Source organism: Phyllobates terribilis, unplaced genomic scaffold, assembly GCF_046119375.1.
Source record: "Phyllobates terribilis strain yellow unplaced genomic scaffold, ASM4611937v1 Scaffold_131__1_contigs__length_4997060, whole genome shotgun sequence".
Taxonomy (NCBI): Eukaryota; Metazoa; Chordata; class Amphibia; order Anura; family Dendrobatidae; genus Phyllobates; species Phyllobates terribilis.
Window position 1 is genome coordinate 4,947,501 of NW_027362891.1, and position 12,500 is coordinate 4,960,000.

Genomic DNA, 12,500 nt, shown 5'->3' on the forward strand with positions numbered 1-12,500 from the left:
AGTATGCTAACCTATAATTTAACCAAACTTAAAACCCGGTGCCTGGCTCAAAATGTTGTGTTTATTCTATCGGATTGCGTTTTAGAGCTGTTATGCGGTTCTTTATGTAAAACTTAACAGCAAGCCAGTTTCTGTCTTTCAGTGCAGATGGTTCTGCAGCGATACATGCCACACAGTCATATTTTCCAGGCACTTTACATTTATTAATAAATTTAATCATATGTTTCTCTACAGCCTTCACTTCCTCCCTGTTCCAAGGTATCTTCTTTACAGGTTTTCGGCCTGAAAAATAAAAAATATATATATTTTTTAAAATACCTGTTTTCATATCAATATATGAGAATTGCATGATATAGTATTCCAATACAACAATATAAAATTTAAAGGAACACATGCCTTCTGATTTCTGTAGTTTATGGTCCTGCCCAAGCTCTAACTCACTTTGGTGCTGAATTTGTTCTAAAGAAGAAAAAGATTATATATATAAAATATATACTGTATATACTCGTGTATAAGCCAACCCCCCCCGACTTTTAACATAAAAAAGTGGGAAAAAACTTTGACCCTCATATAAGCCGAGGGTGGGAAATAACAGCAGCCTGTGACCCTCTGTAGCCCCCCACTGCTCTTATGTAACCAGCCTGTAAGTCCCCTGTACCCTCCTATAGCCAGCCTGTAGGTACCCTGTGCCCTCCTATGCTGGGTTGGCCAAGAACAAGTCGGCACCGGCAGGGTTGGCTGGGAAATGTAGCAGCCTGTACCCCTCTGCGCCCTCCTATAGCCAGCCTGTAGGTCACCTATGCCCTCCTGTAGATACCCTGAGCCCTCCTACAGTCCTCCTGTGCTGGGTCGGCTGAGAACAAGCCAGCACCAGCAGGGTCGGCCAGGAAATGCAACAGCCTGTCTGTAGGTCCCCTGTGTCCTCCTGCAGTTTTCCTATGCTGGGTTGGCTGGCAATGTTGGCTAGGAACGAGGCGGTGCCGGTAGGGTCGGCTGGGAACGAGGTGGCTCTGCAAATTTTTATTTTTTTTACTGACTCGTGTATAAGCCAAGGAGGCTTTTTCAGCCCATTTTCTGGGGTGAAAAAACTCGGATTATACTCGAATATGTACGGTATATTCATATTTATTTTGTGGACATCTTTATAAAATTGAAAAGCTACATACCTTCAGGGGATTGCTCATCTTCTGACTCATCACTATAGAGCTGTACTGGTTCTAAAGCAAAAATACAAATCACCAATGTGAATGAATATGCTATAGAAAATGTTCAAAAAGTAAAAAATAATCCTATCCTACAAAGTCTATATATATAGGGGAATGCCGAAGCAGAAAAAAATGAACATATGGCCCATTTATAGAGAATAGAAAAACTTTTTATTATTTCCAAAAACTTTACTATACAGAGTTTGAAGTGACGCAGCATGTATCAAAAAACACATACAAAAATTTTTGTTCAAACATACTTAAAAACACACGAATATCGCAGGAGTGTAGGCATCACATCCAAAAGGTATCATTATTACACATAACATCCCTGTGAGTACTGAAATAGTGAATAGGGAGAGTGTAAACAACCCAATCAAAGTGCAAGCAAAATTCAGTCCAAACGGACCATATATATGTATATAACTCTCCTAATCACCATTCATCAAATGTTACCAATATTCATCATAATTACCTCTATGGAGTGAAGCCCACACGCCGAGTGGTTCCCCGACGCGTGTTTCGGCGCTATTGCCTTCCAATAGCGCCGAAACGCGCGTCGGGGAACCACGCGGCGTGTGGGCTTCACTCCATAGAGCTAATTATGATGAATATTGGTAACATTTGATGAATAGTGATTAGGAGAGTTATATACATATATATGGTCCGTTTGGACTGAATTTTGCTTGCACTTTGATTGGGTTGTTTACACTCTCCCTATTCACTATTTCAGTACTCACAGGGATGTTATGTGTAATAATGATACCTTTTGGATGTGATGCCTACACTCCTGCGATATTCGTGTGTTTTTAAGTATGTTTTAACAAATTTTTGTATGCGTTTTTTGATACATGCTGCGTCACTTCAAACTCTGTATAGTAAAGTTTTTGGAAATAATAAAAAGTTTTTCTATTCTCTATAAATGGGCCATATGTTCCTTTTTTTCTGCTTCGGCATTCCCCTATGTATCGTAGTTTATACGAATGGCCGGATATATATATCCTAAAAGAGTAGGTTACAATATGGATAATAGGTGTATATTATATCTGTTTATATTAGGTAGCTTAATACTCTGTTCTAATCTGTCCCTTTACAAAGTCTATATATGTTATGTGAACCCAGTAATCAATACATTACATACTAGGTCAACATAATATATACAGATGGAGCAAATAAATTCCTGTGTCGCATGGTGTGCCAGTGAGAAGCACTGGCACGCCATGCGACACAAGTCATTTACATTCACTGTGCAGCCACTATTGTTTGCTGCACAGCGACTGCTAATAGAACGCAGCCGATTCTTTTGAGCCGGCCACGTCCTATTGTATTCTCGGCGGCCGCCCGGGGTTTAAGTAAAGAGATTGCACTGTATCCCAGGCGGGTAGCTGCTGCATCTTGCAGCAGACACCCGCGGGCAACACCTGCGATCGGGTCCCTAGCAACCACTCGCTGGCTTCTCTGGTTACAGGGAGTCAGCGGGCAGCTACAGGCAGCAGTGCTGCAATGTTAATTTAACATTGCTGTGCTGCTGAGGCCGCAGCTTCCTTGGCAACCCTTGTTGGCCAAGGAAGCTACGGTTCTGCGGCAGTGGTTAACACGGCTGTTTTTGTACAGATCTGTTGCTCCGTGAATAACGGAGCAACGGATCTGTAAAAACGGCTGTGGATAACCACGGTCGTGTAAACCTGGCCTAAACATACCCAAGATAATAACACTGATATCCATCAAACAGAGTTGTTTAAAATAGAAAAGAAGTATTTCTGGAGACAGTAACTCAAAGGCTGTGCAGGTAAGCTGTAATTTTACAGAACAAAAATTACATACTCATAAATGGATATTTTCCTCATTACTAACCCTCTGGATCAATGCTGATATCCTCAAAATTTTTGCCTTTAAATTCAGCCAGTCTTCCTTTTTCAAGAGCCAACAGAAGTTTGCTGATCTTGGCAAGCTGTAAGGTTCCTTCTGGGAGGCGGTAATATTGTCTGTGCACCTTAATGTCGTGGCCAAGAAAGTCTGCTAATTGATCTAACTCTGTGTCGTTTAAGTTCAGAACTTTTGTTAGAGTAGCAACGTGCTTTCGTAGCTTGGTGGAAGTCAGTGTTTCAGGATTTTTAGCTCCACATTCTTTAGCAAAAAAGCGTATACAATCACATCCTCTGAAATGTGACAAAGCCTCTGGTCTGGCAAACATGTGCACATTTTCAGACAGCACTCCACAAACTGTACGCTTCTCTACAAGAAGTGTCATTGCATTTTGCACTGCTGGTGTTAAAAGGATTGGAACTTTTCTACCTCGTTTACCTCGGATTTCAATTCTTGTGAAATGTTGGCAAAGCTTTTTTTCTAAGTCAGAAAGTGCTAAAGCAACATCATCATGCAGATGTGAAGTATCTCTTGAAGTAAAGCTACTTAAGAACATCTTAGAAACTTCACCCTCTCGTCTTCGATTGAATAAGATTAGCTGTGCAAGTATAACTTTTGCAAGTAATGTCCATTTTTTAACTGAGGGAGCAGTTGACAAAAGGTTATAGTACTCCTGCAGTTTTTCGTCAAGATACAAGTGCATTTTTTTCACATCTTCAGTGAAAGGTAAAAGCTGAGGAGTGTTCCATTTTGTTTCTTTTAGAGATTTTAAGGCAGCTGATGAGATTAGCTCATTCCATCTTGTTTCATACAACTTTCGGAAGTTACGTGCATTCTCCACTCTGTCTTGGCATCCCTCCACCATTGCTTGGCATTCCAGAATACTGGAAATTTTCACCAAGCTATGGCCAAGCTTCAGTGCCAGTGATGGAATTTTAAATGTATTAGTTTCTTCGTCATAGCCAGCAAGAACTCTCACAGAATTTATGGCATGCATGAAGTTTGATGGGACAATAAAGTCTACAAGTTTGAAAAGAGGAGAACATTTTCTGGCCTCTAGTACTAACCTTCCAACTTCTCTAAGTTTTTGACGGATGTATTCATGTTTATCAACTTCCGATCCGATTCTGTTATAGAGATGCTGACCCATCTGTACAATGGAGCCATCACTTTTAATTGTGGATGAAATTTCATCTGGTCTCATATAGCTTAGAAGCTTCCAAAAACCACTGCTAATTCCAGGTGGCATGGGCCCCATAAAGGCACAGAGAGATTGCACTTTTTTTCTCCCAGGGCTTGATGATGTACTTGTTTGGTTTAGTTTACATTTTTTCATGTGTCTCCAGAGATATTTTTTGACAAATAAGCCTTGGCAATGAATGCAGTGCATGAAATCTTTGGGAGAATTTCCTTTTGTGGGCTGTTTAAATGTAACAAGAACTCCACTTCCAGTTCTCATTACATTAGAATTGTGAGCAAAGTTGCCCCGATTTCGAAGATGTTCTAAAGACATTCGCCTTTCTTTTGAGCCCTTTGCAAACTTAAATGCACCTGCGACTTCAGGTTCACTTTTATGAACATGTTTGAGATGTCTTGCAATTTTTATGAATGGTTTCTCGCAGTAAAAACAATACTGTTTTTTATTATACATCCTTACACCACTTTCCCTTTTGGAAAGTACTTGAACTGACACAGAGTCAGATATTTCTTTTTCCATGTTCAAAACACTGGTGCTATCAGATAGTAAATCAGTGTGTGGAGAAGTGTTGGTCTTTGTATTCTTTTGATGGCTCTGTAATGGCACCTCTTCATGGATGGTGCTTGTTTCTGAACTGCTCTCCTCAGAAAAGTCTGGTAAATATTCTTCTTCGCTGTTTTCTAGGCTAAAATCAGAGCTGTTTTCAATGTCAGAGATAGTGTTCATATTTTGCTGTAATTAAAATCAAACACATTGATACATTTAATGGCATCCTTTCACTTGTTTTAATGGTTAAACATGTAGAAAGATAGCTGAAACATGATCTTGAATTTACCTCAATCTTTGGTGAGGTGGCTTGCTGTGTATGGAGACATGGTGCAGTTTCGGGGCTACTGTAGCAGGACACCTCTAGATCCTTCTGGTTTTCATTTGTAACCATGGGTTTGTCAGCCACCTACATAGTTTAAACATAGGAACAGTATCAAATTAACAACCAAATTTGTTTTTATTTATACCTGAATTGCAGCAGGTGCTGATATGACTCTTAAGCTGTGGTTCTCCTATTGCAGTATATGGGAGAGACATGGCTTCAGAGTCAAAATATGGGCACCCTTGGGACTTCGGTGGGTGCTTCTGCAGAAGCCAGGGAGAGGGGGAGCTGTCAAAACTTGCTTCCGGACTTCATGTGAGGTGGACAATGCCTCTCATAACCTGCAGATGGAGCAAATATTTTCTTGTGTCCCATCATGCCACGAGGCCCGATTTTCTGCGCCTACATAGTAAGATAGGACACAAACCTGTAAATAAATCATGGCAAATTTACTTTAGCCGCGGGCAGTCCTGCATATACAATAGAACACGGACGGCTGAATAGAAGCGGCCGCGTTCCATTAAAATCGTGGCCACGTTCTATTTATATTCGCCGCTGCAAATACAATAGGGCGCGTCTAGCTCAATAGAACCGGCCATGTCCTATTTACATTCGCTGTGCAGCGAACAATAGAAGCTGTACAGCAAATGTAAATGCCTTGTGTGGCATGGCGCACCAGCGCTTCTCACTGGTACGCCATGCCACACAAGATTTCTTTTTCTCCATCTGTAAGTTATTGTGTATATTCCACCTGACAGGTTTCCTTTTAAATGAGTTTTTGAGTTTTGCATGTTAATGCAATATCGTCAGGATAGGCTTGAATCTGATCAGAGGGTGTAGAGCCACCATAGCGAGATCTACATTGTGAAAGGAGCCAGAAGCAGATAGCTCAATTTACTATGGAGTGGCCATGCCAGACTGCAGCAGCTCAGCTCCCATACTAGTGACTCTGAACTGAGCTAAAGTAACCTGGCAGATCCATTACAAAGTGAACAAAGCCATCTGCTTCTGGTTCTGTAGGGAGACATCGCTGAATAGCAGATTAGTGGGAGTTTCAGATGTCTGCACCCCACCAATCAGCATTTTCAACACTAAAGACAAATAGTGTGATTGGTGCATGACCTGAAATGTGTGTGAATATGTCCCCACGAGCACCGTGACCTGAAAGGAAGAGGCAGGGTGCTTTGAATGTTGGTTATGAAGTCTGGATGTGCTGAATGTCCCCACTTGGTGCATGACCTGAAATGTGTGTGAATATGTCACCACGAGCACCGTGACCTGAAAGGAAGAGGCAGGGTGCTTTGAATGTTGGTTATGAAGTCTGGATGTGCTGAATGTCCCCACTTGGTGCATGACCTGAAATGTGTGTGAGTATGTCCCCACGAGCACCGTGACCTGAAAGGAAGAGGCAGGGTGCCTTGAATGTTGGTTATGAAGTCTGGATGTGCTGAATGTCCCCACTTGGTGCATGACCTGAAATGTGTGTGAGTATGTCCCCACGAGCACCGTGACCTGAAAGGAAGAGGCAGGGTGCTTTGAATGTTGGTTATGAAGTCTGGATGTGCTGAATGTCCCCACTTGGTGCATGACCTGAAATGTGTGTGAGTATGTCCCCACGAGCACCGTGACCTGAAAGGAAGAGGCAGGGTGCTTTGAATGTTGGTTATGAAGTCTGGATGTGCTGAATGTCCCCACTTGGTGCATGACCTGAAATGTGTGTGAGTATGTCCCCACGAGCACCGTGACCTGAAAGGAAGAGGCAGGGTGCTTTGAATGTTGGTTATGAAGTCTGGATGTGCTGAATGTCCCCACTTGGTGCATGACCTGAAATGTGTGTGAGTATGTCCCCACGAGCACCGTGACCTGAAAGGAAGAGGCAGGGTGCTTTGAATGTTGGTTATGAAGTCTGGATGTGCTGAATGTCCCCACTTGGTGCATGACCTGAAATGTGTGTGAGTATGTCCCCACGAGCACCGTGACCTGAAAGGAAGAGGCAGGGTGCTTTGAATGTTGGTTATGAAGTCTGGATGTGCTGAATGTCCCCACTTGGTGCATGACCTGAAATGTGTGTGAGTATGTCCCCACGAGCACCGTGACCTGAAAGGAAGAGGCAGGGTGCTTTGAATGTTGGTTATGAAGTCTGAATGTGCTGAATGTCCCCACTTGGTGCATGACCTGAAATGTGTGTGAGTATGTCCCCACGAGCACCGTGACCTGAAAGGAAGAGGCAGGGTGCTTTGAATGTTGGTTATGAAGTCTGGATGTGCTGAATGTCCCCACTTGGTGCATGACCTGAAATGTGTGTGAATATGTCCCCACGAGCACCGTGACCTGAAAGGAAGAGGCAGGGTGCTTTGAATGTTGGTTATGAAGTCTGGATGTGCTGAATGTCCCCACTTGGTGCATGACCTGAAATGTGTGTGAGTATGTCCCCACGAGCACCGTGACCTGAAAGGAAGAGGCAGGGTGCTTTGAATGTTGGTTATGAAGTCTGGATGTGCTGAATGTCCCCACTTGGTGTATGACCTGAAATGTGTGTGAATATGTCCCCACGAGCACCGTGACCTGAAAGGAAGAGGCAGGGTGCTTTGAATGTTGGTTATGAAGTCTGGATGTGCTGAATGTCCCCACTTGGTGCATGACCTGAAATGTGTGTGAGTATGTCCCCACGAGCACTGTGACCTGAAAGGAAGAGGCAGGGTGCTTTGAATGTTGGTTATGAAGTCTGGATGTGCTGAATGTCCCCACTTGGTGTATGACCTGAAATGTGTGTGAGTATGTCCCCACGAGCACCGTGACCTGAAAGGAAGAGGCAGGGTGCTTTGAATGTTGGTTATGAAGTCTGGATGTGCTGAATGTCCCCACTTGGTGCATGACCTTGTTGTGGAAATATCTATGAATTCACTAGATAGATAAGTTCTATAGTTCTAAAGTATTGTTCAATGTGTAGTCCAGTCTCTTATCAGATGTCTAGAAGACTGTGACCTTTAACTCTGCTTTCTCTAAACACAAAGAGTTCAGCACATTTTGTAATGTCCTAAGTAGTTTATCTATATTGCCTATGTGGCTATCCTTGGACATTAAGACCCAGGATAAGTTGAAGTATAAACACTTATTAGTATACTTGTTAACCGGTTTTCTGTCTAACCATATCATTTTCTTAGTAATTTCTTTGTCCAATACTGCCTCCAAAGGTAGGATGCTGCATTGGTACTGTGTGCTCATAACTAAACTGAAATTCGTTGAAATGGAGTCCACATGACGAATATAACCCATGTTTATATATACTAACCAATTATCTTCTGTAAATTAACAGATGTTTTGTTACCTCACCATGTGATATAATTGGAGGTATTTAACCTCGTCCATTGTAATTATACAATACAACCTTTTCCAAAACTCTACGACATTGTGTGGCATAGATTTATTGGGCTCGCAAGCAAAGGGTAATGATAATTGCGGACACGAGTTATCCAACCATGGAGATATACCTTTAAAGCATAGGTGTATATCTCCCATTATTTCCTTATCAACCTGAAATGTATACATCATACTTTACAGCTGTTTATACATTTCTCCTGCTTCCCTGTGCTCATTACATTTTTGACAACAAGGGCTCAAACACACTGGCATCTGTCTTCAGTTTTTTTAGACGCTTTTTTGATATTGTCATTTAAACTGATGCTTTTAAAGAGCATTCAGCTTTTTCAGCTGCCCCTCTCATGTTAATAGGTGAGGAGAACAGGCTGCGCTTAAATGGCAAAGTGTGTGTGTGCTCCCATTGAAATCAATGGGACTGTAATACATGCCTTTTTTTGATAGTCAATTAAACGCGTCAGATACCTGTGTGTTCAAACACTGAATAAATACTTCTATTCATGCTTATTTTGGTCAAGAACTGATATGTGAAGAGAGGTGAATAAGGTACTGCAAGACACTTCTGTGGAACAATAATGGCCATGTTGATATTGATCTCACCAGGCCCTTAATTCACTTGATAGCTGTCATCGGTAGATAGGACACCTTCCATACACTGTACATTAAATGGGTGTCTGGTCTTTGTAGTGATACATTTAGTAATTTGTAGTTTTAGACACCTAATAAATGTCTTTAGATTGAATATTCTAACAAAGTAATATAATTATACCTTTTCTCTCCAAGGGAAACTACTATCCCCATAATTGTATGTAATTTCTTCTCCAGGGTTGATGTCGCTAATGGCAAAAAGGCACAAATGTGGCTTTTTTTCAACCATAAGTTTCTTCATTTTGCAATTTGGGTTTTTATATTCATCATTAACTAATCTTCCTAATGAGTCATTGTCTTGGGATGCATCAATGCTGATATAAAAGAAAAAAATGTACATGAATCTTGACATGTAGAAATAACTGGTTGATTATAATATAACCAAGATAATACAAATGTATTTAAAGGGAGTCTGTCACTAGTTTTTTAGCGTGGAGTTTTACTAAAAGATAGGTAAGCCATGGAACAGTGGGCAGAGTGCAGAGGAAGGCAACATCTTATTTAATCTAAGCTATAAAATGTTATATGAAAATGAGCATGGTAGGAGTTCTCATGGTAATGAGGGGCATTATGCAGCCCTTCAGCACTGTGAAACTCCAGTAAGGGATGGGAATAGCCCCCCTCATAACAATGGGGACTAATCCTGCTTGTGGAGCTCATTTGCATATAAATTGTGATGAGCAAGCACCAAAGTGCTCAGAAGAGGGGAAGGTGCCCGGATAATACTACCAGCAGGGAACAGCCTGCCTCAAGGTATCCCTGCCCTCTGGCGTACAGGCCAAAGTGCCGGATGGAAGGCAAACCCAAGAATACACTCCATGGAGACACGGTGGACGGGGACAGCCTGGGAACACTCCTACAGTGTCACTGCAGAAGGCTTTACCGGCTGTCCCTTCCCACATTGACGCACATGGAGTTTCCATGTGTTCCCACCCACCACCACGTCAAAGTGGGTGGGAAGAACAGGGACTTTGAATTTAGTAGTCCCTGCTCACATTTGTGAGGCGCTGGTGGGTGGGAACAACAGTGTGTCATCAGGGGGTTGGAGCCTGCCCCCGACGCGTCATATCACGCAAAAAGACGCTGCACACAGCCCTACCCGGAAGCACTCCAGGCCGGGCAGTGTCAGGAAAGTGACACCACAGCGCCGCCGACCGGAGGACGGACCCATGGACTTCTGGCAGCGTCTGCAGGAGCAGGGGAGTATCATTTATTTTTTTGCCCTGACAGAACTCCTTTAAATCTCTATAATTAAATAACATAAGTTGGTTTCTGCTGTCTGACCACCGTGCCTACCAAACAGTGAGAGAACTCCACACTGAAAAACTGGTGACAAAATTCCCTTGTTACAGTCATCTTAACATAAGAAATGACACTGGTTGACATCTATTAAAGGAATTTGTCACCAGTTTGATGCTAGCTAAACTGCCAACAGCCATGGAAAGGGAAAGTATACATCTCTGCTTTTAATTTAGACATTTTGCTGCCTTTGTTGTGCTGGTAAAGTCAGAGAGGCTACATCTTCACTGTAATGAGAGATTTCTGGGTATACCAATATGTTTAAAAGCCCTAAATCTACCTGCTATAGCTATTAAATAGCAAACTAACCCCTATTCATATTGCCCTCTTAAGGGCTAAAATACGTCCGAAAAAATTTCGGATTTCGGATCCGAAATTCGGACCCCATTGAAATGCATTGATTTCAATGGGGTAAAACACACGTCTGAATTTTTTTCGGATCAGCCGATTCACAAAAAAAATTCGGATGCATGTCCGAATTTTCATTTTCAGACTGAATTTCAGCCCCATTATAATAAATGGGAAAAAAAATTTCGGTCCGAAATTCGGTTGTATTTGTAAACGGAACCGAATTTCAGGCCAAAATTTTTTTTTTTTTTTTCATTTTCCCATTTAATTTACATCTGAATTTTGGATGTCCCAAAAAAAATTTCGGATGTCCAAAAAACATTTCGGATCCGAAATTGCGCAAATTCAGACCCGAATTTTGGATCCGAAATTCGGATCCGAAATTTTTTTCAATTTGTGTCTAAGCCCTAAGGGTGCTTCTTTATGTTACCTGATGTTTCAAAAATGGTGCTGCCTCAGTAACTGACTGCAGTGGATTCACATGATCAGCAGAGACAGGACATAATCAGGACTGGCTATCAACTGGGGAAAGATGGATACCCTCTAAAATGCATTAAAAAAACTGATTACTTACCACCATATTTTTTCATTCCACTGAAATTCGTACACGAAGTTCTTAAAATTGGGGTCCTTTATGGACCTTTTCTGGCTCTCATCCAAATTGATAAGCTCGCCTCGATATTCTGCAACAAAACTCCCTTTTTCGATTTCAGTTTCAGCAAACACTCCTCTTCCTGTAGAAAATATTTATCATTACCTAAGACAGTCATTCTAATGCATGACAATATTAAGGCAATTTAGTTAAAACTTGTTTTAACTCACCTTTAAGGGGATTGATGTATTTCATGGTCAATCCAGGTTTGTCAGTGATGGCACTGACATAATGTATGGCGTCTTTTTCGGGCGTTATCCTTCGCCTTTTCATTGTGAAAATCCAGTTGCCTATATCAAAGCAAATTCTACTACTTGTAAAGTATGAAGAAAATGAAATGTAGAACATATAACATGAACTGCTTAGGAACGCATCATAGGTTAGTACTTAAAAGGATATTGTCATGTTCTAGTCATAATGCAAGCCGGACATTTTTCATGTTACCCTGTAATCGCCGGCCTGTTCTAATGCTCACAAGACAAGATATAGGCTCAGCTGCTAAGGCTCCCCTCTGCCTTCTGTCTGGGTGCCCTGAGTTATGTCCTGTAAACTGTCACAGCGACCCAGACACACATGTGCAGTAGGGGAATATCACTGCTGAGATGCCAGTGCTAGAGCACTCGTTTGCTGTGGAGTTGAACCCTATGTGAGCAGTTCTTACCTTCAATGAGCAGAAGTCTCTTTTTTCAGATTTCAATATCTCTGTGGGTATCTGGCAGAAATATGGAATACTCTTTACTGCTTAGGCTATGTGCCCACGTTGCGGAAATGAAGCAGAAAATTTCTGCTTCATTTCCGCATGTCCTCTCCCGGAAAAACGCATGCGGAATTCCGCACGCGTTTATCGCGCGTTTTCCACATGCGGAATTGCCTTGCGTTTTTAATGCATTGCACAAGGCAATTCCGCATGCGGAAACGCAAAATTAATGGACATGCTGCGGATTTTTGAACGCAGCATAAACGTTGCAGAAAAATCCGCAGCATGGGCATAGAACTTGCGGATTCTCATTGGGGACAATGGGATGCGGATTACCA

At 42.0% G+C, this 12,500-nt stretch overlaps 1 protein-coding gene across 3 annotated transcripts in view; it reads right to left on the reverse strand.

Annotated features, from left to right (window-relative positions):
- Positions 1-12,185, reverse strand: part of LOC141203917 (uncharacterized) — a 12,904-nt gene extending 719 nt beyond the window's left edge. Inside the window, exons 1-9 of one of the 3 annotated variants that reach the window (XM_073663889.1) lie at positions 12,127-12,185; positions 11,636-11,755; positions 11,388-11,547; positions 9,288-9,480; positions 5,105-5,224; positions 3,060-5,001; positions 1,167-1,217; positions 397-459; positions 1-282 (exon numbers count right to left, since the gene is read on the reverse strand). The exon at positions 1-282 is cut by the window's left edge and continues 714 nt beyond it. In XM_073663889.1, the coding sequence (XP_073519990.1) occupies positions 62-282; positions 397-459; positions 1,167-1,217; positions 3,060-5,001; positions 5,105-5,224; positions 9,288-9,480; positions 11,388-11,547; positions 11,636-11,738 (2,853 nt within the window). In that variant the 5' untranslated portion in view covers positions 11,739-11,755; positions 12,127-12,185 and the 3' untranslated portion in view covers positions 1-61. Of the gene's footprint in view, positions 283-396; positions 460-1,166; positions 1,218-3,059; positions 5,002-5,104; positions 5,225-5,380; positions 5,568-9,287; positions 9,481-11,387; positions 11,548-11,635; positions 11,756-12,126 lie in introns of those variants that run through there. The other 2 variants (XM_073663891.1, XM_073663890.1) reach the window with 2 other exon arrangements.
- Positions 12,186-12,500: the final 315 nt, after the last annotated feature.